Genomic DNA, 24,737 nt, shown 5'->3' on the forward strand with positions numbered 1-24,737 from the left:
TATTATTATTATTATTTGGTTAAAAATGTATAATAGAATTTTTCTTTATATACAAATTCTATGATATTACTCTTAAGGAGAGAAAATTCTACGTCACACGTTACAAAACCATATAAAATTTATAAATTAATATAGTTTAATAATAAACACCAAATAATTATAAAATTTATTATAAAATAGATGTAAATTATTATATCAATATTTCAAAATTTTGTAAAGTAATTCTATTGACGGAGCGATTATCATATTTGTCAAAGAGAGAAAGAGAAATGATAATTACAATTATGAGTGTGTAAGCATCGTACAATCATTTTAAAAAATATGAATAAATACAGAATTCACATAAAATGAAATTATTTTTTTAATAATAAATTTTACTCTTTTTTAAAATAATTACACAGTATTTACACATTCTATAACAATATACAGTATTACTCATAAATAAATGGGTTAGGTCCACCAAACATTCAACATTTTGTCGGTGGATCTCTTACAAAAGTAACACTTTTAGGGAACTCCAACAATTTCTTCGAGTCTCTTTTTGCTCATCTCAATATGCTTGTAGCTTTTGATTCCCCAACAGATAATTAGTTGCCAAAAACATTATAATTCTGGTAAGAATAATGAACTACTTCTTGTGTATCCGAAAATTGGTAGGTGTTTTTTTATGAGCATTGCTACACAACCTCCACCACACTCCACACTTCATATTTTTTTAAATTTTTTAAATTTTTAATATTTTTTAAAAATTTTTTTTTTAGTTTATTCTTTTTAAATTATTTCAAATTTTTTATTCATTATTCATATAATAAATATTTAATAAAAGAAAAAAATAATAAAAATTAAAAATAATGTGGAGTGTGGAGTATTAGGAGGTTGTAAAGATTTTTTGTTTTATCCAAGTCACGTGGGCTGTACGTGCACACCAAAGCGGTAGGGTGTGCATTTTACAGGACCAATCAAGTGACACCATGTCCAGGGGCGGAACTAACTTAGACCGGTCCGGTTCTATCCAAATTTTAGATGACTAAAAAGTTTCGGTCTGGTCCACGGTCCAGGATTTTTTTAGACCGGACCAGACAAAATCCTGGATCGTGGACCGGACCGGACCGAATGAAAAATAAAAAAATATATATATATTTTATATATAATAATTGTACAATTAACAATATAAATTTTTAAATATATTATTAATACTTGTTAATATTCTATAAATTAAGAATATTTTATATATATCTTCATCTAACCTATCACTATTAACAATATAAAATTTTAAATATATTATTAACACTTGTTAATATTCTATGAATTAACTAATATATAATATCAATTAGTTAATTATATAGTAAATATATAAATTGATAATATAATTTTCATCTAATTTATTATCATTGGTCATATAAAATATTTTTTATTTAGTTTGTTACATAATCCACATTAATAAGTCACTTAATTTAATTTAGTATTTTAAATAATTTTTTATTAATTATTTAAAAAAAAAAATAGGTCGGACCGACTTGTAGCTATCGATCCTGTCCGGTCCAGTCAAGTAAAATGATGGACCGAAAATATTCGGTCCATCGCCGAACTTGATCGGACCGTACTATTTGCAACCCTAGGCGGAACTAGCTTAGAGTAGCTCCCAAAAATTCCAGGAATTTAAAATAAATAAATAAATTTTTTTGAGGTATTTTTTTTATAAGGAAAGAAAATTATGTGAATATTCACTTTGCTCTCCAAAATTAAGTTTTTGGAATATGAATAAGGAAAACGATTAACTCACCACTGGTTCTTACTGCTGGAATTTTTTATTTAATGATTAAGTAAGTATTTTTTTATGAGTAATGTTACATACAGTCGTGAAATGCGCAAACGATGTAGTTTGAAAAAGAGTGGGGTTCACTCATAAAAAATTAATTTCTTTTCATGTGGGTCTCATATTTATTTACTTTTTTCAAAGCAATTGCACGACACTTGCACACTCAAGACTGTAAGTATCATTTTTTTTTATTATTAATATTGTGATTTTTTTTTAAATCTTTAAAAATGTTAAAAAATACATGTAAAAAAAACAAAAAAATAAAATACCCATTATGTCTAACGGTAGCTTCCAGTAGGAGATGGTAGCGGTGGACGTAGCACCGTCTTATGAATAATTAGAAGTAATTGTGTGAATTGGAATTATCTATATAGAATAATGATATATACAACTACAAGTCTCTAATAAACAAGTCTCACACAGGCCTTTTATAAAAAAAATTGGATCATGTTATGAAAAAATGTGAAAAACTCAATTTTCTTGGACAAATCCACTTTTATTATTATTATTATTTATTTTATAAAAGACTTGCAAAACATTTGTGTATTTAAAGTTTGTCTTTAGCATTACTTATTTATATAATTACTAGGAGGGAGGAAATAAAAGAAAAACCCTTGACACCTACATTCAATATAATATACATAGGATTTTTTTCGTTTCTCTCTCCGGAGAATACGCTCTTTACCTAAGGTCCAAAAATCCCATCTTATCCTTCTAGAGGGTGGATGGAAGTTCCTCCTGTCTGTATAGTCTCATCACTGTCCTACCATGTTTTTTTCCAGTTTTTTCTTCGTTTTCTGACCATATCATGAAGAAGCACCGATCTATTACTTTCCAGCCACCCACAATCGCTATGCGCCGTACCACAAGACTCCTCATCCACCGATCTTTCGGATGACATAAGCATTAAGAAGATCGTTGAAAAGAGCAGGGTGGTGCGTCTCACGCGTGGCCCAAACCAAGTGTGAGATCCACATGCCGCCGTACCAGGGAGAGATTGTCACTGCCACACACAGCATGTTTGGGGTCAATGACCTTGGATCTCCTAGATCCGACCAACCTCCACTCTCCTAGTGTGGTGTGTGGTCTTCAATCGCCTCCACAGTTTCTAGCAGTCGTTCGCCAACAATTTGACCATTTTTCCGCTTGCTATCTTCCTATGTTTTCACTTCTTCTAACCAAGGATCGTGGAAAACATGTAGTGCAATTCTCATTTAGTCAGTCTAGACCAACATAAGGTAGTGTATCAATAACTGCAATCTCATGAGGTTGGAATCTGGATCGTTGATGTGGTAATGTTCCCTCCCCCTCCAAAATAAAAGAGTAATCCTATCTAGGGCTGAGAATAAGAATGGGTAAACTGGACCTGGACATGTGTATTCGGTTCGTTGTAAAACCGGTTTGATCTGTTATCAATTTTTTTTTTTTTTTAAATCGATTCCAAATCGGTCTAGTTTCGGTTTTTATTTTTTTACACCGAACCGGACCGGTTCATCCGTTCATATATAAATTTTATTTTGATTATATATAAATAATTTTTTATATGATTTATTTATATTATATATATTATATGCTTAATTTCTAATTAATATAACATGAAATTTTAAAAATTTAAATTATAATAATCTAATAACAGAAAATTGATATAACATAAAATCTTTTAATTTTAATTAATAATGTAGATATATTATAATAGTTTTACTATAATTCTTATTTTTTGTTACATATCATTTTTATATTTAAACAAATTTTTTTTTTTAATTTATCGATTAGTTGTTTCAAGCTGGACTTCCTAAGCGTTTAACCTTGTAAGTTCATTAGAAAAATCGGTAAAATTGGACCAAACCGGACTGTAACAAGTAAAATCGAAAGTATCGATTTCGGAGATGAATTGATTCGGTATTGATTATTCAATTATTAAAACCGGTGTATACCGATTCGGTTATAAATTCATCCAAAACCAGATTGAACTAGATCGATTACACCTCTATTTTTATGAGAGTGCACCCTAACCTAGAGTGAACATGAAACTTATCTCCTATGAATCATTTGTACAAACTATTACTACATGCCATGTCCACTGTGGATCTTAATAGTACAATTATTCGTTCCAAAATTTGTTTGCAATCATATAAGAAATAAATACAACATGTGAATACGATATTTAAAATTGTTTGTAATCAATGTAGGTTTGTCCATTAATGTGTATTGAGGCATTAAACACTTACACTTTGGAACATCTTAGGAGGGTTACAACTATACCATGTATACATCTTGTATGCCCCTCTAAATAGGGAAAAAAATATAGAGAAAGAAAGATAAAGTTATAATTTTTATCAAATAAATAACACCGTCATATTTCATTGCGGCTAATAAAGCTATTAGAGTTCAGAAAGTCTAAGGCCCGACTATACGACAAGCAGTCCAAGAAACCATATCCAGTTAAGAAGAGGGAAACTCTTGGACCTTGGTTATGAACAGCCCAAGACATAAGATAAAAAACTCTTGGGTTCTTATTTATTTTACACTCAGAGAGCATATTTTCTATTGAGACTAAGGTTGCGTTTGAATGTTAAATTGAGTTTAACTGAGTTTAATTTTTTTATGAATAATAATGAGTTAAATAATAAAGGAAGTTATGTATGACTCATTTAAATTGAGTTTAAAGTGTATTTGAATGTTAAGATGAGTTTAATACTTTTTATGGGAAGTTGAAAAAGATTATGAGTCTCGCGTATAAAGATGTGTTAAGTTGAAAAAAATTGTGAGTCTCAAGTGTAAAGAGATTTTGAGATGTATAAGTTTAATAATTTAAGAGTTGAGTATTTGAATATTAGACTCAATTTAAAATTAGATTGAACTCTATTGAATATTGTAACCGAACGAAGCCTAATTTTTAAGTATAGAAGCCAACCGATATCGGATACACCATGCAATCTCTCTCTCTCGCTCTCTAGAAAAATGGAATGAGGCTGGAAAGAATATGTATGAAGATAGCCACGAAATTGAGCATATGAAATGGAAGATGTAATAATTGTTTAGCTGATGATATTTGACTCCAAGTTGTAATCCTCACACAGATATGAGGTCTCATTGTTTTAAGTCGACCAGCTTTAAGGCGGGCAGGTAGAATGCCATTCAGCGAGGCCTTTTACACTCGGTTAAAATTTTGGGCCCAATTCGGAAGGCCTTACAGTTGTAATTTTACAGAAAAAGAGGCCCTTTCAGCTAAAGTACGGCCTTTTTAAGCAGGATAAAGCCACCCTCTTTTTCGGGTATTTCTTCTCTCCTTCTAGCGTCTACTCCCAGAGAAGAAAGCAAAGCAAAGCAAAGCAAAGCAAAGAAACTATCAACTCTCTCTCTAAAGACTAAACTCTCTCTCTCTCAACTCTGTGTGGGTATATGTAGTAGATGCTCTTTGGAATCCCTGACTCACCTCGACTCGGCCGAGTCCCGACTCCAGTCCGTCAGCGGTCAGCCCGTCCACCTAGCTCATGGCGAATAACCATCCCTCCTCCGAGGCCACCACCAACGACGACTTCCTCGACCAAATTCTCGGCATACAGACCTTCGGTTCGGCCGACACCGGAGGCTTGCATGCACCCGATGGAGGCTTGTCTGCCGGCGGTGCGCCTCCACCGATGATGCTGCAGCTCAACTCTGGCGACGTATCCGGCGGGTTCCACGGGCAGGTTTTTCCGTTGGGGCTGAGCTTGGACCAGGGAAAGGGAGGGTTTCTGAAGCCCGAGGAGGCCTCTGGGAGTGGCAAACGCTTTCGCGACGACCTCGTTGATGGTAGAGCTTCTTCTATGAAAAACGTGAGATGCTACCTTTTCTTTTTCTTTATGCTTTTCTTGTATATTGGGTCAGAAAGTGGCGTTTTTTTGAGTCAGGAAAGTTTGATAAACCAAACTCAGCTGAATGGTTCTATACAAAGTCTCAGGTTAACAAAATTTATTCTTTTTCTTTAGGAAATTTTTTCGGCAACTAGAAGGATCAAAATTTTCTCTCTTTATTTCGGTGTGTGCTCGCTTCTTAGTAGTAGTGATCATTTTTAAGTCAGAGAAGAGGAGGATAACTACTGGATATGCGGTTTATGCATTTGAGTTGTTCTTCTTGTATAATACCTAAGGACAGAACAGGAAGCAAAGTGACGTTGGGAAACTCATACGGGGATGGGTTTGTGAACAACTGTGTGAGATTCAAGGTATTATATCAGACAAGAAGTAAAAAACAAGAGGCCATGTGAGGGCACCTGTTAGTTTTGTTTCGAAAAGAAAAAGGGAAGTTAAAAATATTGAAAAAGTTAGCATATGCAGAAGCGAGTGAAAAGTAACGGCAGTGGGCGTGGTTTTAGTGCAAGGTTCAGTGATTAATGGACGGCTTTATGGATTGAAGCAACTCGCAAAGCGATTGAAACCACTGGAAGTAGCAAACCGAGAGCGAAAAACTGTTGACCTAAGCATTATTGTAATTTAGTAAAATTGAAGGGCTTCGCAGTCTTTTGGATCCATTTTCGTGAGGTAGTTAAACTTGTGGCATTTGATTTTGCTTTAGTATTGGGACAATTAGCAGTCTCTCCAAATTCTGCAGATGATTTCTTCTTCTTCTTCTGGTGGAAGAATTTTTTTTTTTTTTTTTGGGGGTGTGTGTGTGTGTGGAAAAGCATCCTAGTTTCACATGCAAGTGCTGTCTGTGTTGATGGAATTATGATTCTTTTGCAGGTTTTCCATGGCCAACCAATGCCCACGACGGTTGCTGCGGCACCACATCCACCAACAATGCGCCCAAGGGTGCGGGCCAGACGAGGTCAGGCCACAGATCCACACAGCATAGCTGAGCGGGTAAGCTTGATATTCATAGCAGCCATGAATATAGCATCAAGCCTTTGGAAAATTTAGAAAAAAACATACCATTTTAAATGATTTGCTCTTAAAGGCCTTTCCACTTTTCCCTGTTACAATGGTCGAGTTAACATTAATCCTTACCTTTTTGGTATAGTTGCGGAGAGAAAGAATAGCAGAAAGAGTCAGAGCATTGCAGGAACTGGTTCCTAGCGTCAACAAGGTCAGTCACTTTCTTTTGCGTCAATTTAATTCATAGAAAGATGCATTCTGTTTCTTATGGTCATCACTCCCTGTTTCTTATTGAAGTTCTATTCTTCTTGAAAAGTAAGGAGAGTTGCTCTCATGTTCCTAAAATTGAATAAGGGGGAGTGTGATTTTAATGGACTAAATGTCCATGATTTTCTACTTTCGGTTGTAAACCCTAGTCAGGTACTTCTCATGTATACTTCCTATGTACTTGGGCTATGCTTTTTATTATTATGAATAAAACTTCTTGATTAGCTATCAAAAAAAAAAAAAAGAAAAAAAAAAGGGAAAGAAGCCTTGATTTATTCCTGCATTTTGAATTGAAAAAAGAAAGGGACAACTGATTACAAGGAGTGCAATAATTCACCAGTGGTCTGGCGTAGAGAATCCAAATAAGGGCACTGTACTCATAAGATACTTTCAGAGGACAGAACACTACTTATATGTTCTTTTTCTTTAAATTATGCCCATTTTTTTCTCTGAAGAAATTTTGCAAACTGCGGTACAGTTTGTGCATGGATGATGATACTGGGGATGAGTTTCACATTCTTTCCCCCCCGCAAAGATAAACGAATGTAGTTGTAAAATAGGTTAACTAGCAGAAAAGAGGGGAAAGAGGATATATTTTTATTTTTTATGGTTAGAAAATTTTGAGGTTTAAAAACATTAATTTTTGTTGTTGTTTTGTGCTAAATTGCTCTCCTTATCAGCACAATACTAGGCCTACTGATTATATGATATGTTGCTCCACAAGATTGAATTCATAATAAATCCCACATGGATTAAACCTTGAAAGTATGCAGTGTCTCCCCTTTCATTCAGGCATTCAATTACATTGATTCTAATTTTGATTGAAACATTTCTTGCATATGTTCAATATACCATATAAAACAATTAATTCTAGATTGGTAGTGTACAATATATCTGTCTAGATGGCAGGAAGCATGAAATCCCAAAGGTATTACAGTCCATCCTGTCTTACTAATGCTTATTCTATTTACGTCTGAAAAATACTATTGTTTATTGTAAATTTCCAATGTGCATCACCTGAAACTCAAAAAACAATATTCTTTGATGGTAATGGGGATGCATAAAATACAAAAAAGCAGTACATATCACGGGAACAGAAACTGCAGAGTATTATCTGCTTAGGCTTGAAAACCCGGTATTGCCTGATTGCTTGTTTCATTCTTCTCGTGCACTATACTTTGTGCTGTGAGTATATTAAGTTAGTTTGACCAGGAAGTTTTTAATTAATGATATTGTCAATACATTGGGTCCTCTCCCCCACCCCCCGCGAAAAAAAGGTGTGGGTTCAAGACCCACCAGTTGCATTGCATTTGTGACTCACCTATAAAAGAAAAAAAAAAAGAAAAAAAAGGGAAAGAAAGAATGGGCTTCGGCTTTCCCCAGATGATGTTACACCCTTTTTATTTAGGGACCTGTTTCATTGAATTGACTGTATGGATGTTGAATCTATGGATGAAAACATGGTTTCATGGTTAATTAATGTTGCATGATGACATCTTCCCAAGTCAATCTTCAACTTAAAAATTTCTCCATTGACCGACCATACGATTCGATTTTCCTTTGTTTGACTATTGATCTAGACATGTTTCTGTAGACGGATAGAGCTGCCATGCTTGATGAAATTGTGGATTATGTGAAGTTCCTAAGGCTTCAAGTCAAGGTAAAGTAATCTATGCTCCTTACAAATTCTATTATTCTTGTGTAGTTGTCTAGCTGATCTCTTAATTATATAGGGTCCTAGAATAGTGATGTATCAAAAGTGTCAAGAAGGTAACATATATCTATATGCATGTAGCTTGCTAACTAGACAAACAAAACAAGCTTCAGACATTATATTATGACTTCCTTCTAGTTACTCTTTTACTCTGTTAGCACAATTTACCTGTTGTCTTGTGCTGATTTTGATTCAATCATCATTGAAATTATGGGGTGCTAAAATTTGTTAGTTGCCTGACCAACACCCTTTATTTTGAGGGCATATTTTCATTTTAAGCTATTCATCTTACAATGCTTATCTTGTTTATACTATCATCATATGGTGGCTTCTTCCTCTAATGACAAATAGGAGATGCTACTTTTTGTACCACATGTTTTGACCCATTTCATTCGTGATCTTGCTACCTTGCTGTTTGGAATGTGTCATTTGCTTTCCTTAAGGCTTGTTGAGTAAGTTGGGTTACAATAAATGGAATATGCATGTGATAGGCGTGTCTCAGACAGCAAAAATGAATGCTCCATCTATCTTGTTTTGGAAAGAAAAAAGAGGGGGGGGTGGGGGTGGGGGTTGGGTGTTTGGGTAGTGGGAAGAGACATTTTCCAAATTATAGGGTCGGGGTGATAAAGTGAAAATGGAGCAAACCAAAGGTGCTAAAGAGTTCATTTCCCCAAACGTCTGTGATGTAAACATTGCATGATTGGTATTGGCATTTGGTCTCTTTTGTTTTAAAATGTAATTAAAAAGGGGGTGTTCAAGCAATTGGCTATTCGTGATCATATAATTAGGTTTGATTCTTTTATTAATTCCTTTCCCTTTACAGGTTTTGAGCATGAGTAGGCTGGGCGGAGCCGGTGCAGTGGCACCACTTGTAACAGACATTCCACTATCATCAGTTGAGGTTATAAATATGAATGTTATGAAGCATTTGCAGATTTCTATATTATTTTTCTTGTACCTTTAGCCACTGTGTTGCTTCTCTTTGTATCTTAGGAGGAAGGCAGTGATGGTGGAAGAAACCAACCAGCGTGGGAGAAGTGGTCTAATGATGGGACCGAACGACAAGTAGCTAAGCTTATGGAAGAAAACGTCGGGGCTGCGATGCAGTTCCTTCAGTCGAAGGCTCTTTGCATCATGCCAATCTCATTGGCATCAGCCATTTACCAGACACAGCCATCAGACACCTCTAGCATTGTCAAGCCAGAAAGCAATCCCCCTCCATAGACCTCTCGTGAGAGGATAAACTACTTCCCACATGGTCCTATCAGAAACTCATTATATGCTCCTCGGTCTCTCTACCTTATTATACATGTCACTTTCAACCCCCACAAGATTTAGTTGCTCACTCGGTTCAAATTGCAATCAAAGTCAGATGCCATGGTTCTTGCTTATTTTCCTTTCTTTTTATCTTTTGTCAAGACAGGTTTTGATGTCAATGCCCTAAAAAATGCAAGCGGGCCCTTAAAGTCGTGCCTAGCTCCAAGTAAAGGTGAAGAATCGTCAAAGCTTACTTGATATGCTCCTCTTTTTTTTCTTTGTAGCAGTGGTGGGGGGTGATAGTGGAAAATGATGGTATCACTTTTGTAGTGGGGGCTCTCATTTTTTTTGGGTAGTGGCTTGTGGGTCCTTCCAAGAAGGATAGAGTATGTTTCATTTGTATAAATAATCGTATAAAGCCCTGGATTGAGTCGACATGTTTCACGCGCACTCACTTTTCTTTTTTCTACTATTTGCCCCCCCCTTAATTTTATTTGTGGAGAAGAAGGGCACCTCATAAAATGCCATTGATAAGGGTTTCCTGTGAATGGTATTGAAATTATTTGGGATCTTTTTTTTTTTTTAATTTTTATTTATTATTTTCATGTTTTTATTTTGTGTTGTATCTATTTATTTGTTATTAATTATTTCCCCCACAATCACATTTAAAAAAAAATGTCTTTCTTGTTATGTTTATAAAATCTAAAAGGTAAATGATGATGCAGAAGTAGGTCCTCAGACATATATGGATCATTTGATATGACAGTTTTAAAAACCAACCCCTTTGAAGGCAACAAATTAGAATAATCACAACACCAAAAGCAAAGAATGAAATAACAGACCGTTCTTGGCTGTATATTTTATTTTAAAGAGATTGGTTTTACTGCATGATGTTTTTAATAATAGTTGGAATTGTGAGGGCTAAGTATCATGTAGTTATTTTAAATAAAAGTTTTTAAAATAAAAGTTTTTAAAGTTATTTAAAAATAAATAAATAAATACGAGATTAAAAAAAAATTAAATTTTTAATAATAAAATCTATTCTTTTTCAAAATAACTGGCGCTTGTGTTCTACTATATGTAGCATAGTCTTCTAACAACTTAGCCATGAGTGTTCTGAGAAAGAATATTCTTTTGCTGTATTGACAATTACCAAGCGGGAAAGATGATATTCACAGCACATCTTTTTTCTTACTAAAATATTAATCTTTGAACGCCTATTCTTATTCATTCTTATCAGGAAAGGGAAAAAGAAAACTTTTAGTTCTGCTGGAGGGGCATATTCTCCCCAAGTAAAGGAAATATACTGAGGATTTTAATGTCCCATATTCTCCCTGCGTGTGTATTGATATGGTAAGAGCGTGTTGATTTATGGATAACTTTTCACCAAGGTTGTATAGTCTTGAGTAATCCCAACAGTAACTCTTATAATCTCTCTCTCTCTCAAGCTAGCAACATCGTATAGTACTTAGTTGCAGAATCCTTCTGTACTTGAAACTTGCACGAAAAGGTGTTGTACTTTGATGGATTTCTTAACACTATATTTTATAACATATATTCAAACAAATAATTAAAGAACCGTGGCGTCGGGATATTGTGCACTGCACGGGCACACCGCCAATGATCATAGATGTTTGTGTGCTCATATGCTTAGCACACTTGTGTGGTAAAAATTGCAATGGAAAATAAAAAAGAATGTATTTTAACTATAGACACAAGTATGAGAGAAAATATTAAAACACCAAACTATGCACCACGTGTCATTCATAAGTCACATTTGTCTTAACATTACAATGTTGTAATAAAGTCATTACAACCATAACTTGTCCAAAAACTTCATCTAAATCAAAAACAAAAATAATCATCGGCAAAAGGATAACCCAAATGGGGACAGGGCCCTATCTCACTCCTCATGCCGTGTTTGATTGTCCGAATCATACACGCCCTCATTGCCCACGTTTACATCAAAGTCTATATTTTTGAAAAGCGAAATCGTAGTGGAACTACTGCGGTAAGATTTCGAGACATCTTAACAATTCATAAAATGCATGTAATGACAGTGAATATACAAATATGAAATATAAATATCCAAGCAAAAAATGTATACTTACGAAGATAAGAAACCGGGGCAACACCAATACACTAATAAAAGATTTCACTCCATTTTCACATGCTCCTAAGTGACTAGGAAAGCTCCATTGAGATAATTCCTCATCTCGACTTGGGGTCATGAACCACACACATGCATACCACTTTGTTAAAACATCAATCATCTCTTAAAAATATCATCTCAAGAGGCGAAATTCAACATTAAAATCAATCTCAAAATAAACTTACAAGATATGGAAAAACCCAATGCAAAGTGTGAGGTAAGACCATAGATTGCGTAAATGACCTTCATACGCGATTTGGAAAACCGTAAGATAACTTGCCAAGCAACTAGTAAGATAGCGATATATAAGAAAAATAAGATCATCACCTGCATACTCTTAGCAATATAAAAGCTACAAATTGGATTGAACGTACAATAGCATAGTCCACGATCATCAAGCACACATTGAAAGCATCATTACGGAATACACTTACCTCGAGCAGTGAATATTTATTGATTTTTGGTTGGTTGTAGGTTAGCGGATCTTCAAGTTGAGATTGATGATGACGAGAAAAGAAATGGCTGGCAAGGAGATAAAAGGATGAAACATCTTCACGAGTTTCACTGTTCACTTTTAGCCTGCTTAGTTCGTTGGTCGACAGGCATCCGTTGGTCCAAGTGTATGTCAGATTGAGGAAGAGACAGAGATGACAATTATGTGCTCTGTCGTGAACCAGGTGCTCGGCAAAGGAGGGACGAGTTCCTCCAATGGGGTTGGCCCTTTTTAGTTGCCGCTTATGAATGTAAAAAACGTATTAATAAAGCTTTTGAAGCTAGCTACAAATGATCGTGGTGGAGTGTGAAGTTCACGATCCTTCTTGCAAACGATGGTGTATTGTGAGAGCACCTCATACAATCTCGGGCACATGGTTTGATTTCAATAAGTCATTTTTGAGCACTTGCTCGAGCCTTTATCAAGACATGGGGGTAATAGAATTCTAGTACTTGCTCGGATTCCCATCACAGCACGGGGAATGTACTTTGAGCTTTAGCTCGGACTCATAGTAGCGCCCTGCGGGGAATGTGTTCTAAGCACTTGATTGAACTTGTATCGCTTTGCATGTTGTTTGCTTGTTGTCGGTTTGCCTAATACCTTGCTCGCCTATCTCGTTGCCTGCCTGATGCAATTCCCGCCTATTTTTGGCTCACCTAGTGCTTTGCTCGCCTTCGTCCTTGCTTGTCCAGCATTGTGCTAGCCTACCCTTTGCTGGTCCTTGACTTTGCTCACCCGGTACAACCTTCCCTCATGTACGTGTTCTCAAATGGACGAGATAGCTAAGTCTTTTACCAAACAGAATATCCCTACTTATGTTAGACACGATTCTTACAATCTTTATTCATTATGGAGGGTCTTAACAACATGTTATTCAGTAGGTTTTTATTTGTACTTTCTAAGCAACAAGTTATTCAACATGCTGTTTGACAAACTCCAAATTTTGAGTTTAAGATTAAGAATTCTTATGAAATAATGATATTAAACAAGAAAGCCAATGTCACCGTTTCTACTTCTGTTTGTATTGTTCACACCCACTCACTTGTTCTTTCTAGGGTCTTGTTTGGATAGTGAGATGAGATAAGATTATCAAGAATAGTAGTATAATTATTTATGAATAATAGTGAAATAATTTGTGAATAATAATGAAATAGTTTGAGTTAATATGTTTTATGGAGTTTTGAAAAATGAGAGAGAAAAAGTTGAATAAAATATTATAAAATTAAAATATTATTAGAATATAATTTTTTAATATAATTTTTGTTTTAAAATTTATTTTTTAATATTATTTATTTTTTGAAATTTGAAAAAGTTGAATTATTTTTTATGTTTTGTTTGAAAGTTTGGAAAAGTTGTAATGATTAGGCAATGATTAGATGAAAAAGTTAAAAATTTGAAATTGAAAATTGTTCGTGTTTGTGGTATTTGAATATTGAGATAAAACTGGATGAGATGTGATGAAATAAGATGAGTTGGAAGAATTTTGCTATCCAAACTTATTAGAAACAGACAACATTGTTATTATTATTATTATTATTATTATTATTAGGACAGTGCTATGTCCATCGCTCCCAATGGGAGCTGGGAGCTACCGTTAGACATAATTGATATTCTTATTTTTTGTTATTTTTTTACATGTATTTTTTTATACTTTTAAATATTTTTTAAAAAAATAAAAAATCACAATATTATTAAAAAAATACTTTTTTAATCACTAAGTAAAAATAAATTAAAAATTAAAATAAAAAATTCCAGCGGTAACACCAAGCTGTAAGAACCAGTGGTGAGAATATCATTTTTCTTAATTTTTGGGGCGGCATTACAGCAGCCACTGGTTCCCGCTAGTTATTTTGGTATGTTTTTTTTTAGCCTTTTTTTTACATGTATTTTTTTAACATTTTTAAATATATTTTTTTAAAAAATTCACAACATCATTAAAAAAAAACTTTATTAATCACGAAATAAAAAAAACAAAAAAAAAAGTAAAAAAAAATGCCAGCAGTGGAGCTGGGAGCGATGTGATTATTATTGGAGAAATGATACTTGCAGTTGTGAGTGTGCAAGCGTCGTGCTGTTGCTTTGAAAAAAATGAATAAATATAGGACTTACATAAAAAGAAATTAGTTTTTTAATAGTGGATATTACTCTTTTTCAAAATAATTATATATTATTTATATATTTTATGATTGTATGTAACATTATTATTATTATTATTATTATTATTTAGGATTGAAGCCCAATTCCTAGCTGCAAATGCTAAACCAAGAAAGCTTATCCATTGTTGGTATAACTGGGCTTGTGGAGATCTGTTGGTCCAATTTCGTATCCACAATTATTAAAAACGATTATTCTATTAACTATTATTAAATCGTGAGATATCATTATCTTCGGACTGGACATAAAATTTGCATCAGCGCAAAGGAGGGCACAAAATCCCCCCGTCGTCACCACACTTGCACGCACGTCCTCGGCGCGCGGTCTCACGGAGAAGACCATAGCGATAAGAGATAGAAAGCAAGAATCCTCCACAAAGATAGATAGATATAGATATAGACTTTCAGATTACAAAAAATGGCGTTGAACCAAACGCTACTATCCCCAGTACCACCATTGTCATATTCATCCACAACCACTAGAACGGCGGCTACAAGGAACTTCGTTTGCATAATACCAAAAACCCAATTCGCCAACCTCACTGTACCCTCTCTGCTCCCATCTTCATCCACCAACCGGTGCTTGCGCTTGAGATGCTCGGTGGATTACCACGACCAGCAGCAGTACAATTACAGCACCCAGGTGGCGTTCCCGAGGCCGGCGGAGATCCCGTGGAGTAAGGAGCACAGTAACACGGTGCACCTCATAGGCATCGTCGGCACCCAAGTCGAGATCAAGCACTTACCCTCTGGCAAAGCCCTCGCCTGGACCCGCCTCGCCGTCAAGAAGTCCTCCTCCCTCACCTCCTGGTAAAACCTTATCATCCATCCTCTTCTCTTTATGGACAGCATTAAATTGTTTTGTCAAAAAAAAAAAAAAAAATTGTTTTGTCGCCATTTTTCATTGTAATATGGTTTCTGGGTTTAAAATTTGGCACTGTAAATTGTGACTTTTTGGTTTCATAATTCAGTTTGGTTCTTAAGTAGTGGAAATTAGTTGAATGTCGAGTGCTCAAAATGGGTGGCGGCTGGGGAGTTTTGTGTATTATATGTTTTATGGGTGCGAGTTATATATGAACCATGATTTGCTTGGTATTTTTTGGTTTTTGGGAATTCCACTTTAGGGGTTTCGTGTGGCAATTTTCAAACTTTAATGGTTTGGGACACAAGAACAAAGAGAAAGAGAGAAGTTTCCAAATTTTCAATTGAGAAATATAGGTGAAACTAGGAAATGAGTCGATTACTTATCTAGAATGCATGCTGATCAGCAACTCAAGGTCACTCTGTTACACATTATTGGCTTGGGTGCGTGTGCGTGTGCGTGTTTTGCTTACTACAATTTTTTGGTAGTTGATGCCTTGTTGATCTCGTTAAGACTTAAGATGTAACAAACTAACTCATCTATGCATGAATACCGTCAGTGGGTCAGTGCTAATTGAAGTTCAAATCATATAGCTTTCTTGAGAATGACAGTGATGTAATTCAGGATAAACTTGACGTTTTGGGATGAGCTAGCGCATATTGCTTTTCAGCATGTGGAGAAAGGCCAGCAAATATACATATCGGGTCGCCTGGTGTCAGATACAGTTGAAAGCGAGGATGGAAGACAGCAGACGTACTACAAGGTTTTTTCAATTTATTTTATATTCATAACCAAAGGTCATTCCCTCTTCACATTCAGTTTGCCCGTAGTCAATTATGATAGTTTTAGCTCTTTTGCAGGTAGTTGTTCAGCAACTGAATTTTGTTGAAAGGAGCCTCTCATCTTTCCCTTTGAATGATCGTGAATCTAATTCTGTGATGGCAGGCAAGAAATATTCTTAATTTGAGAAGAGTTTTGTTTGTGTTTGAATGTTCCTGTTACATGTTTCCTTTATTTTTGCAGGGAAAAAGTTTGGAAATAATGCTGCAAGCAATGTTGGTTCTGTTGAAGAATTATGGCAAGCCTTCTTTGCTAATCCAGTGGATTGGTGGGATAATAGGAAGAACAAGGTACTAAATTTAAATCCATTTAAATTTTCTCCATTTAGGAGATTGGATATTTTATACATGTTCATGTGGTTATACCCTAGGATGTAATGAGGAGAATAATACATATGCTTTGAGTAATCTGCACAAAATTTACATGGCCAAATGAAAATTACAACAGGTGTTGTTTTAATGAGAAAATACAGTGCGTAAATATTATAAGATAGAAAGCATAATGGATCAATAAATAGCATAAACAATAGGTTGCTTTTCTTGGCTTGAAAAGTGTGGATATATATTTTTTCGGCTATGTACTGGCTTGATAATTCTTCAGCAATTATGAAACTTGATTCAAATGTTATGTTAAATATAATTCTTTGAACCATATTATAATGACATAGTTCGTTCTACTAAATAACAATATTGGAAAATTCATGGACGTATTCTCTGTGGACCTGAAATTTTAGCATCATTGAACTAATTTCTTGTTCATGTTTGCTTCCACAGCATATTATTGAAATTTTCTTTTGTTGACAGAAAAACCCAAAATATCCAGATTTTAAGCACAAAGATACTGGAGAAGCTTTGTGGGTCGAAGGCAGGTACAATCCACCATGGGTGAAGTCCCAACTGGCTATACTGGATACACGAATGGGGTCTCTTTATGATCAGGATGCCAGGATGGATGCAAATTTAATGGCTGGTGATAAGTTTTTGCCTTTCTAAGTGCTTGTGATGCTGATCTTTAGGTATTGGTGCCAATGGTGTAATTTCTCTATTTATTTTTCTCATTTCACCTAATATTCTGGAAGATCTCCAAAGAATATGTTGAGTATTTGTGGTAGGGGTATTTTGTGGCCTACAATATGCATCTTACATGATGTGCAGATAATCTGCAGCTCTGTATTTCTCTTCGAACCCTTCTTGTCTATGTGAGGAAATTTTGTCTTGAGATCTAAACATCTCTTATAAAGATTATGATTTATTAATTACTCTAGAATGCCCTATGATATGGTTCTGGCCATTGGACTTTGGGCCCTGATCCACCCAATTTAAACTTGTTTCTACCTTCCACTTCAATATCTTAATGCTGTTGCTTGTACTATTGATGAATTTTTCATGCCTAGCTTCAGTGGACCAAATATTTACTAGAAGTCATGATGTATCCGCGGCCTTGGTTATATCCTGCATCTGGAGACATTTGTTTATCTTTAGAACAAGAAACTTTATGAACTTTAAAATCTGCTCTGATGGGTTTGGGATACTTGAACTGAAGTCTTATCACCTGGTGTTTTAATTGCTCAAAATGCCTGAGACCTAACTGGACTATTGCATGTCAAGCAGGCCTTCTGGAAAATAAGCATCGGAAAAACTAAAATTTGGGTCACTCGCATGTTTTGCATTTAGTTAATGCATGAATCAGGATACCATATGTTCTCCCATGCCTTTTCTTTCTCCTTTTTCCATTTTAATATAATTTCAACCAAGAAACTTCGATTGAGTATTGTCACTGTAACTGTTTGAAAAGCAGCATTAAGAGTCTGCATGTTTAGTTTAGTTGATTACAGTTGAAAAAATAGATTGGCTGACCAAATATGTATACGCATTGTAATATTTATGTGAGCTTAGATGAGTCCTGACCAGCTCCACATAGGCAACATTACTAGTTTCCTAGAGACAAACAAGATTTTCTTTTTCTTTTATTATTATACACAACTGCTGTGGTGGCTTGCCACATCAGTTTGCATAAAAAATTTTTGTATCTTAAATTATTCTATAATTGAGATGTTCTTACAGTATGGACTTGCAAGCTGATTTATACATGGCCAATTTCTATGTTCATGCAATTTTCCACCTGTATCAAAGTTGTTGGAGCAGTTGGATAGTTGTTGATTGGTTTATTATTACATGCAACCATATTACTTCAGCTGGAATGTCATTATATTCATCCTTTGTCAATATTAATGGAGCCTACCCTGCTGCTAATTACCCTGACAAGCAGACACTAGTTCATGCACATAGTTCAAATACAGCCAGAAATCTGCCCTCCTCTTGTTTTGACATGAAACAAAACAATTTTTTGATGTAAAACGTTTGTAAGAACTGTTTGAAGTTTGATTTTTTGGGCATGAAACTAACAAGACAGAAAAACTCGACCCCTCATATGACTCGTACAATTTCTTTTGCTAGACATGCTTATTAATTTAGCAGGATGATCCTGTTGATACATCTTAACAATGGAGCTATGAAGAAGTCAACAATAAAAGTAGAACACCTTGCAGAACTGCCACTGTAAGTGAGGCTGACAATGGGGCCACTGGGCAAGAACTGACGGAATGTATCGGCCAACATCTGGCCTAGTCGAACTTGGGATGGCGTGGTTAGGTGCAGACCATCCGGCTCAAGAGCCAGACCCTTGGCGTCTACTGTTCGCAGGTTCAAGAGGTCAATCCCCATCTGCTCTTCTCTAACAATCTTTACGAAAGGTCCACCTCCCGACGCCAGAGCCACCTACCCAAAAGATTCCAATGTTATTTCACAGTTGTGTGTGTATATATATATATATTGAGTATTATTTTATTATATAAAGAAATAGAAATCTAAAAAGATGGGATAGAAGACTTGGTAAATGAGACCCGGTTGGATACGAAAGTCTCCCAATTTTCTTATTTAATTATTATAATTTTATTAAATTTTTATATAAAATATAATAAATAATTTAATTTTTTTAAATTTTAAAACAATAATAATATTAAAAAATAATATATATTAATAATATTTTATTCAATCTTCATATCAATTTATCTCAATTCAACTTATCATCCAAGCGTTTCCTAAGCCTTTAATACCATTTTGCTAAATTCAATCAAACAATTATAATTATTATAAAATTATAACTTAGAGATAAATATTTTAATCACAAAAGAATTTTATAAAATAAATTTATAAATTGGAAATATTTATATATGATACGTTAAATTATAAAATTATTTTTATTATAAAATAAATTAATATATCATATGAAATCGTATGAATTTATAAATTTATTTTTATAAAATTTGTGGTAAGACTTATCTAAATCCGAACTCATATCATGCTACTTTAGGATAAAAAAAAAAAAAAAAATTCATATATATCATGCTTCTTTCTTGTTCTCTCGAGTCTACGCAATCTGAATCTCAATTTGATTCTAATTACATAAAAAACACACTATAAAAACAGGATGGAGAAGTAGTATAAATAATAAAAATATATTAAAAATGGGGGTCCACCAAAAATCTCATATAATTAATTTTATTTTATATTTTTTAAAATTCATACGTGTCAAAGTATGATTGGATGGTGTATAACTCTTATTTCGGCCTAATCCGACTCCCAGCGCTTTGTGTAATTGACAACTGTTGGGTTGTGGCGTAGAAGTTGTCGAAACTTGTAATCACTAGATTGCTGCAGAATATGAAGTGGGACTATTCTGCAGTACTATCAATTATTTCTCCCAAAAGTGGAGTATATAAAAAGAAGAAAAGATCAATGTCACATGACTTGGCCCTATATGACCCAAGTTTGGGAGAAAGATTGGCAATTGAAGAAAGCGAGAACTAGAAATTTGACAAACAAAGACATTCATTGATCAAGAGCTTGATCAATGATCAGGACAAAATCATACGTGCATTACCTGGATTATTGGGAGCATGGGAGACTGCAAATCATCTCGGAGGTCCATGAAAAACCTCTCCAACTTTCCCTTATATGACTCTGCATCTTCTTTACTAATTGTGTCGCTCTCCCCTTGATACCAAAGAAGCGCTTGAATCGTATTGCCACCGCCATCTTGCAACGAAGCCCGAGCCCTCTGCACCAACTGGTTGTAAAGGAATGTTCCTCTGCCCCACTCACTTATCTTGGTCCCTCCGATTGCACAGGGGACCAGACCAATGGCACCAAAGGTCGGGTCTTTGGCCAAGACCGCGTTAGCAAAAGCCATGCCGGGTCCAACCCCGTTGGTCTTGTTGAAATCAATGTCCGCGTGTAGAGGCTCGTGGGCTAAAACCCATGTGAGGTTTGCGCTGAGCCGGAGAACGGAAGGGTTGGGTTGGCACTGGGGAGGGATTATGCCGTCCCAGGTGGCGACGCCGGTGATTGTATCGTTAACCACACCTCCACGTCCGGCCATGTTGCTCTGTCCGGCTAATATGAATATGTTTTTGGGTACCGGGAGTTGTTGGGGCCTCACCGACCAAGCTTGAGCCACAAGGACTGAAAAGAACAACAAGGGTACCATATCCCTTTGCGGCGCTGTGCGGCAAAGATGAAAGGTCATTGGCCACGTTGAAAGCAAGACATTTATGCTTGCTTCTCTTCTCATTGTAACAGTTGAATCCCGGCCATTTTGCCAAGGATAAAAAAAAAAAAAAAAAAACAAATACCGGCCTTTATTGGTGTAAAATACAGACTGTCATATTCGTTTTAGTTTTCAATCTTTGGACCAGTAAAGAACATCCACGTCAGCGTACGAGGAATAATGGACATCACTAGCTAGCACACTATACGATGGATCATATATATATATGATTTGAATAATTCTGAAGATCCATCTGGACGATTGGATCCCACGATTTTTTTTTAATTTATTGATTTATTTAGTGATTAAAGAAGTATTTTTTAAATAATGTTGTAATTTTTTTTTTAAAAAAAATTTAAAGATCATATAATTAAAATGAATAAAATAATCAGAAAAAAAAAATAAAAAAAATTTATAACTTGTCGGTGGTGGGTGTACCACGACTCATGATTTTAATCAAATGGTCTCATTGGGACGTCAAGTTGATGATTTTTATTTTAAAAAAATACAAGTAACCATAGTAGGATTACAGCTTGTAACTTACAAGGAGGTATGTGTTGCTGTCTATGTACGCATTCTTTTGAGAGATTAGGTATATTCTAACTATCATCTGCAACTTTGGTAATTACCTTTTGCAGATCATGTTCATGAACTAATCTGCAAGCCCTTCCAAAATTAATCAGGATCACACTTAGCACAAAATCAGCAAGATCAATGAAATACAAAGTCGGCAACACCATGATTTTAGGAATTAGCCACTGTAAATTCTTTCCATATATACTGATCTATTATAAGTTACCATAGAAAATTTAGCCTCATGTATCCATTTATTTGTCAATTCTTTCATTGTAAAATGCAGTTCCTGAAATAAAAAGTTCATATTTTTGTAAGTTTAACACTGTATAATTGGCATCTTAATCAAAGGTAGTTCAACTTTGACAATTAGGCAGCTTAGCTTTCCAAAAGGGACGTATTGACCCAAACATGCATTTTTTTTCCCGCTTCAATCTTGGTTCTTTTGCATCTAGCTATTGCATAAAGGATTAGTTCAGCTAGCTAGGCCCTTAAAAAAAAAAAAAAAAAAAATTTATCTGTAAACCCTGATCATCGGTAGTTTTTCTATGCATATTTGGAACTGGCATCGACCTATATATAATACTACTGTTCAGGTCTAAACCAGCAAATATTAGATTATGTCAATGGACTCAATGCGCGCGCTGGAAAAACCTCGTTCCAATCTTCTTTATCTACAGGCAAGATCATCTCTCTCTTTCAGTCTTTCTGGACTTGTGGTGTACATTAATAAGTCGAAGCTCTCTGCAAGAACAACTATTAGCTGTAGTTCTCAGAAAGATGTTTCGTTTGAAATGATTATTATTATTTTGTCGAGGTTACTAATTGAATTCTAATGTAAAAGAAGCAGTCAATAACATGCAGTTCATTGCTTTCAATGTCCACTCGTACACGTAAAGTACTTTAAAGAAAATTGTTGTATTTTAGTCTTCTATAATCCCACTAAAACCTAAGCAGATCTTGGGACAAAACGAAACATTTTATCCTCTGTACAGGTCTTAATTGCTGTATTTTGTCTTCCTTTTTTTTTTTTTTTTTTCATTTTTCCTAGCTTTGCTGCTAGCAAGTATCCGTTTACAAAGAACTAACAATAATGGGCTAAAACCCAGAGGCTGAAATCAACATCGAGTATTTGAAAAAAAAAACAAAGAAAATTTATATGGAATCTGACAAATTATGTGTCTTGTTGCTGAACCCATGCTTAAAGATTCCATGTCAAAGTTGCAGCCAAGACATTTGTTTCCTGTGTGGTTGTTCTTTTGCCGGTCTTCACAGACAACCCAAGCCTCTAGCTTCTGATCCTCTCATGATTCTCAGCCTCTTACAGGAGGAAACGAACATACTGCATAATGAAATAAAGGCTTAATCACTTTGGAGAAGGATATATATAGAGATCACACGTACGTACGTATATATCATGAAGAGATCAAGGTGATCTAGCTAAATAGGGAGAGAACTTACTCCCATGGAACATCTCCAACCAGCATCCAGTCACCATCTTTGTCTTCATAAGTCGGAGCAAAGTCAGATCCATTGTACCCTTCCCTTTCTGAATACTCACCTGATAAAAAAATATAGCAATTACATGTTGATCAGAAGTAATCGTTTATATATATATATATAGTACTAATGCAAATATAAGCACCATCACCATCATAATCATCATTGGAGTACTGCTGCAGGAATGTATAAATCTTACCTACGGCGAACTTGAACATGTTTTCCAAAGCGTTGAGGAGATCTGGGTAGCTCCTGTAAAACTTGAGATCAACCTTCCTTAGATATGGAGCTCCATCCATGCTTACTTTCACGTACATCCCAGCATCTGCATCATCCTGATCAGTACTCTTCATTTGTTGGAAACTGTTTCTCCTGTAAGAACGAATTGGTGGCCACCCCACTACTTGTGCCCTGCCATGCATCATGCATGCATATTTAGCCAACATACATACATACGTACGTGTGTATATATATATATATATATATATATATATAATTATATATCTAAAGGCAGACATGATTAAGAATTAAGGATATAAAATTATAAATCAGTACCGACCGAGCATTTTTTGCTAACAGATCACTTACTTGGCTGGAGGCTCACAATCTGGGTCACCATTGCTAGCAACATCAGACTCGTTGGAAATGCAAATCTTAAACCTTGGCTCCTCGCTTATTCCTTGTGGTGAAGCTCTCTTGTTATTCCTCATCACATGACAAGCAGTAGCAGATGATTGTTTCTCATGCCCATCACTCCCGGGCAATCCTAATCTCAGCTCAGTTGCCTCGAGAATTAGATCATCAGTAACCCCATAATTCACTGACCTTTCCATTTTTGCTGCACAAGTACTAATTCAACAAATTAATAAAACCCAAAATACTTCAACACCTTGAGACTTTTCTCAAAGAAAGAATGAGTGAAATGTTGATCAGATTTTGGAGAAAGCACAAATAAATTTATAGAGTCAATGGTGAGGGACAATATCTAGGTGACTTTATCCTATTTAGGGGCACCTTGGACTGTGGTGCTCAATGTGAGGGGGACAAAGGAGGGACAAGCACAGCCAACGCTATTGATGACCGTGGACCAAGAATTGACGGTTGAGATTGGCGGGCGGGGTCTAGGATAGGATGGACGGTTTGATGAGGAGTGCTGAATCACGAGGGTGGAAATCAAAAGACACCCCATGTGAAAGGAGGGTCCCACGTGGATTTCTTTGATTGGCAAAAGATATCACTATGTGCCATGTGGTTTGAGATGAATGGTTGGAGCTGCATGACATGTCGGATTTCATGTGGCATGGTCAGCTCATCATCCTCCATCAGCATTATTGTCATCATCATCACCATACCCCTTTTAGCCTAAAATTCTCTGAATAATTAAGTGTATTTTATTTTAACATATTTTTTTGTTCCATAGGAGATTCTGCTCTGCCTTTGGTTGATCATCATGACTTACCTTACCAACCATTACAAGTCTCTTGTATGCATGGTAGTTGACCATAATAACAATACTTAAATAAGATATTATATATGCAAAATGATTATAATTTTAATTAAAAGAAAACTAAAAGATAAAGAATCATATTGAAGGTTCTAAATAGTTCTTACTGTTAAAGAATTTAGAAAAAAAATGCTTGAAA

At 35.2% G+C, this 24,737-nt stretch overlaps 4 protein-coding genes across 4 annotated transcripts; 2 read left to right on the forward strand and 2 right to left on the reverse strand.

Annotated features, from left to right (window-relative positions):
* The first annotated feature begins 5,092 nt into the window (after window positions 1-5,092).
* On the forward strand, window positions 5,093-10,475 carry LOC108984764 (transcription factor UNE12-like). The gene is made up of 6 exons (XM_018956817.2): window positions 5,093-5,637; window positions 6,544-6,663; window positions 6,821-6,886; window positions 8,537-8,602; window positions 9,480-9,557; window positions 9,650-10,475. Exons 1-6 carry the CDS (start codon window positions 5,314-5,316, stop codon window positions 9,878-9,880), a joined length of 885 nt encoding a protein of 294 aa, XP_018812362.1. The 5' UTR covers window positions 5,093-5,313; the 3' UTR covers window positions 9,881-10,475.
* A 4,469-nt stretch (window positions 10,476-14,944) lies between these two features.
* Window positions 14,945-17,673, forward strand: LOC108984765 (protein OSB2, chloroplastic-like). The gene is made up of 5 exons (XM_018956818.2): window positions 14,945-15,521; window positions 16,198-16,336; window positions 16,434-16,518; window positions 16,597-16,703; window positions 17,217-17,673. The coding sequence occupies exons 1-5, from the start codon at window positions 15,130-15,132 to the stop codon at window positions 17,403-17,405; spliced, it is 912 nt and encodes a 303-aa protein (XP_018812363.1). The 5' UTR covers window positions 14,945-15,129; the 3' UTR covers window positions 17,406-17,673.
* Window positions 17,674-18,574: 901 nt separating this feature from the next.
* On the reverse strand, window positions 18,575-21,058 carry LOC108984762 (probable carbohydrate esterase At4g34215). The gene is made up of 2 exons (XM_018956815.2): window positions 20,356-21,058; window positions 18,575-19,190 (listed from the first exon to the last, which is right to left on the reverse strand). Exons 1-2 carry the CDS (start codon window positions 21,043-21,045, stop codon window positions 18,879-18,881), a joined length of 1,002 nt encoding a protein of 333 aa, XP_018812360.1. The 5' UTR covers window positions 21,046-21,058; the 3' UTR covers window positions 18,575-18,878.
* A 1,557-nt stretch (window positions 21,059-22,615) lies between these two features.
* Window positions 22,616-24,016, reverse strand: LOC108984763 (auxin-induced protein 22D-like). The gene is made up of 4 exons (XM_018956816.2): window positions 23,683-24,016; window positions 23,294-23,505; window positions 23,056-23,155; window positions 22,616-22,936 (listed from the first exon to the last, which is right to left on the reverse strand). The coding sequence occupies exons 1-4, from the start codon at window positions 23,925-23,927 to the stop codon at window positions 22,864-22,866; spliced, it is 630 nt and encodes a 209-aa protein (XP_018812361.1). The 5' UTR covers window positions 23,928-24,016; the 3' UTR covers window positions 22,616-22,863.
* Window positions 24,017-24,737: the final 721 nt, after the last annotated feature.

The sequence above is a fragment of the Juglans regia genome, chromosome 10 (genome assembly GCF_001411555.2).
Source record: "Juglans regia cultivar Chandler chromosome 10, Walnut 2.0, whole genome shotgun sequence".
Lineage (NCBI taxonomy): Eukaryota > Viridiplantae > Streptophyta > Magnoliopsida > Fagales > Juglandaceae > Juglans > Juglans regia.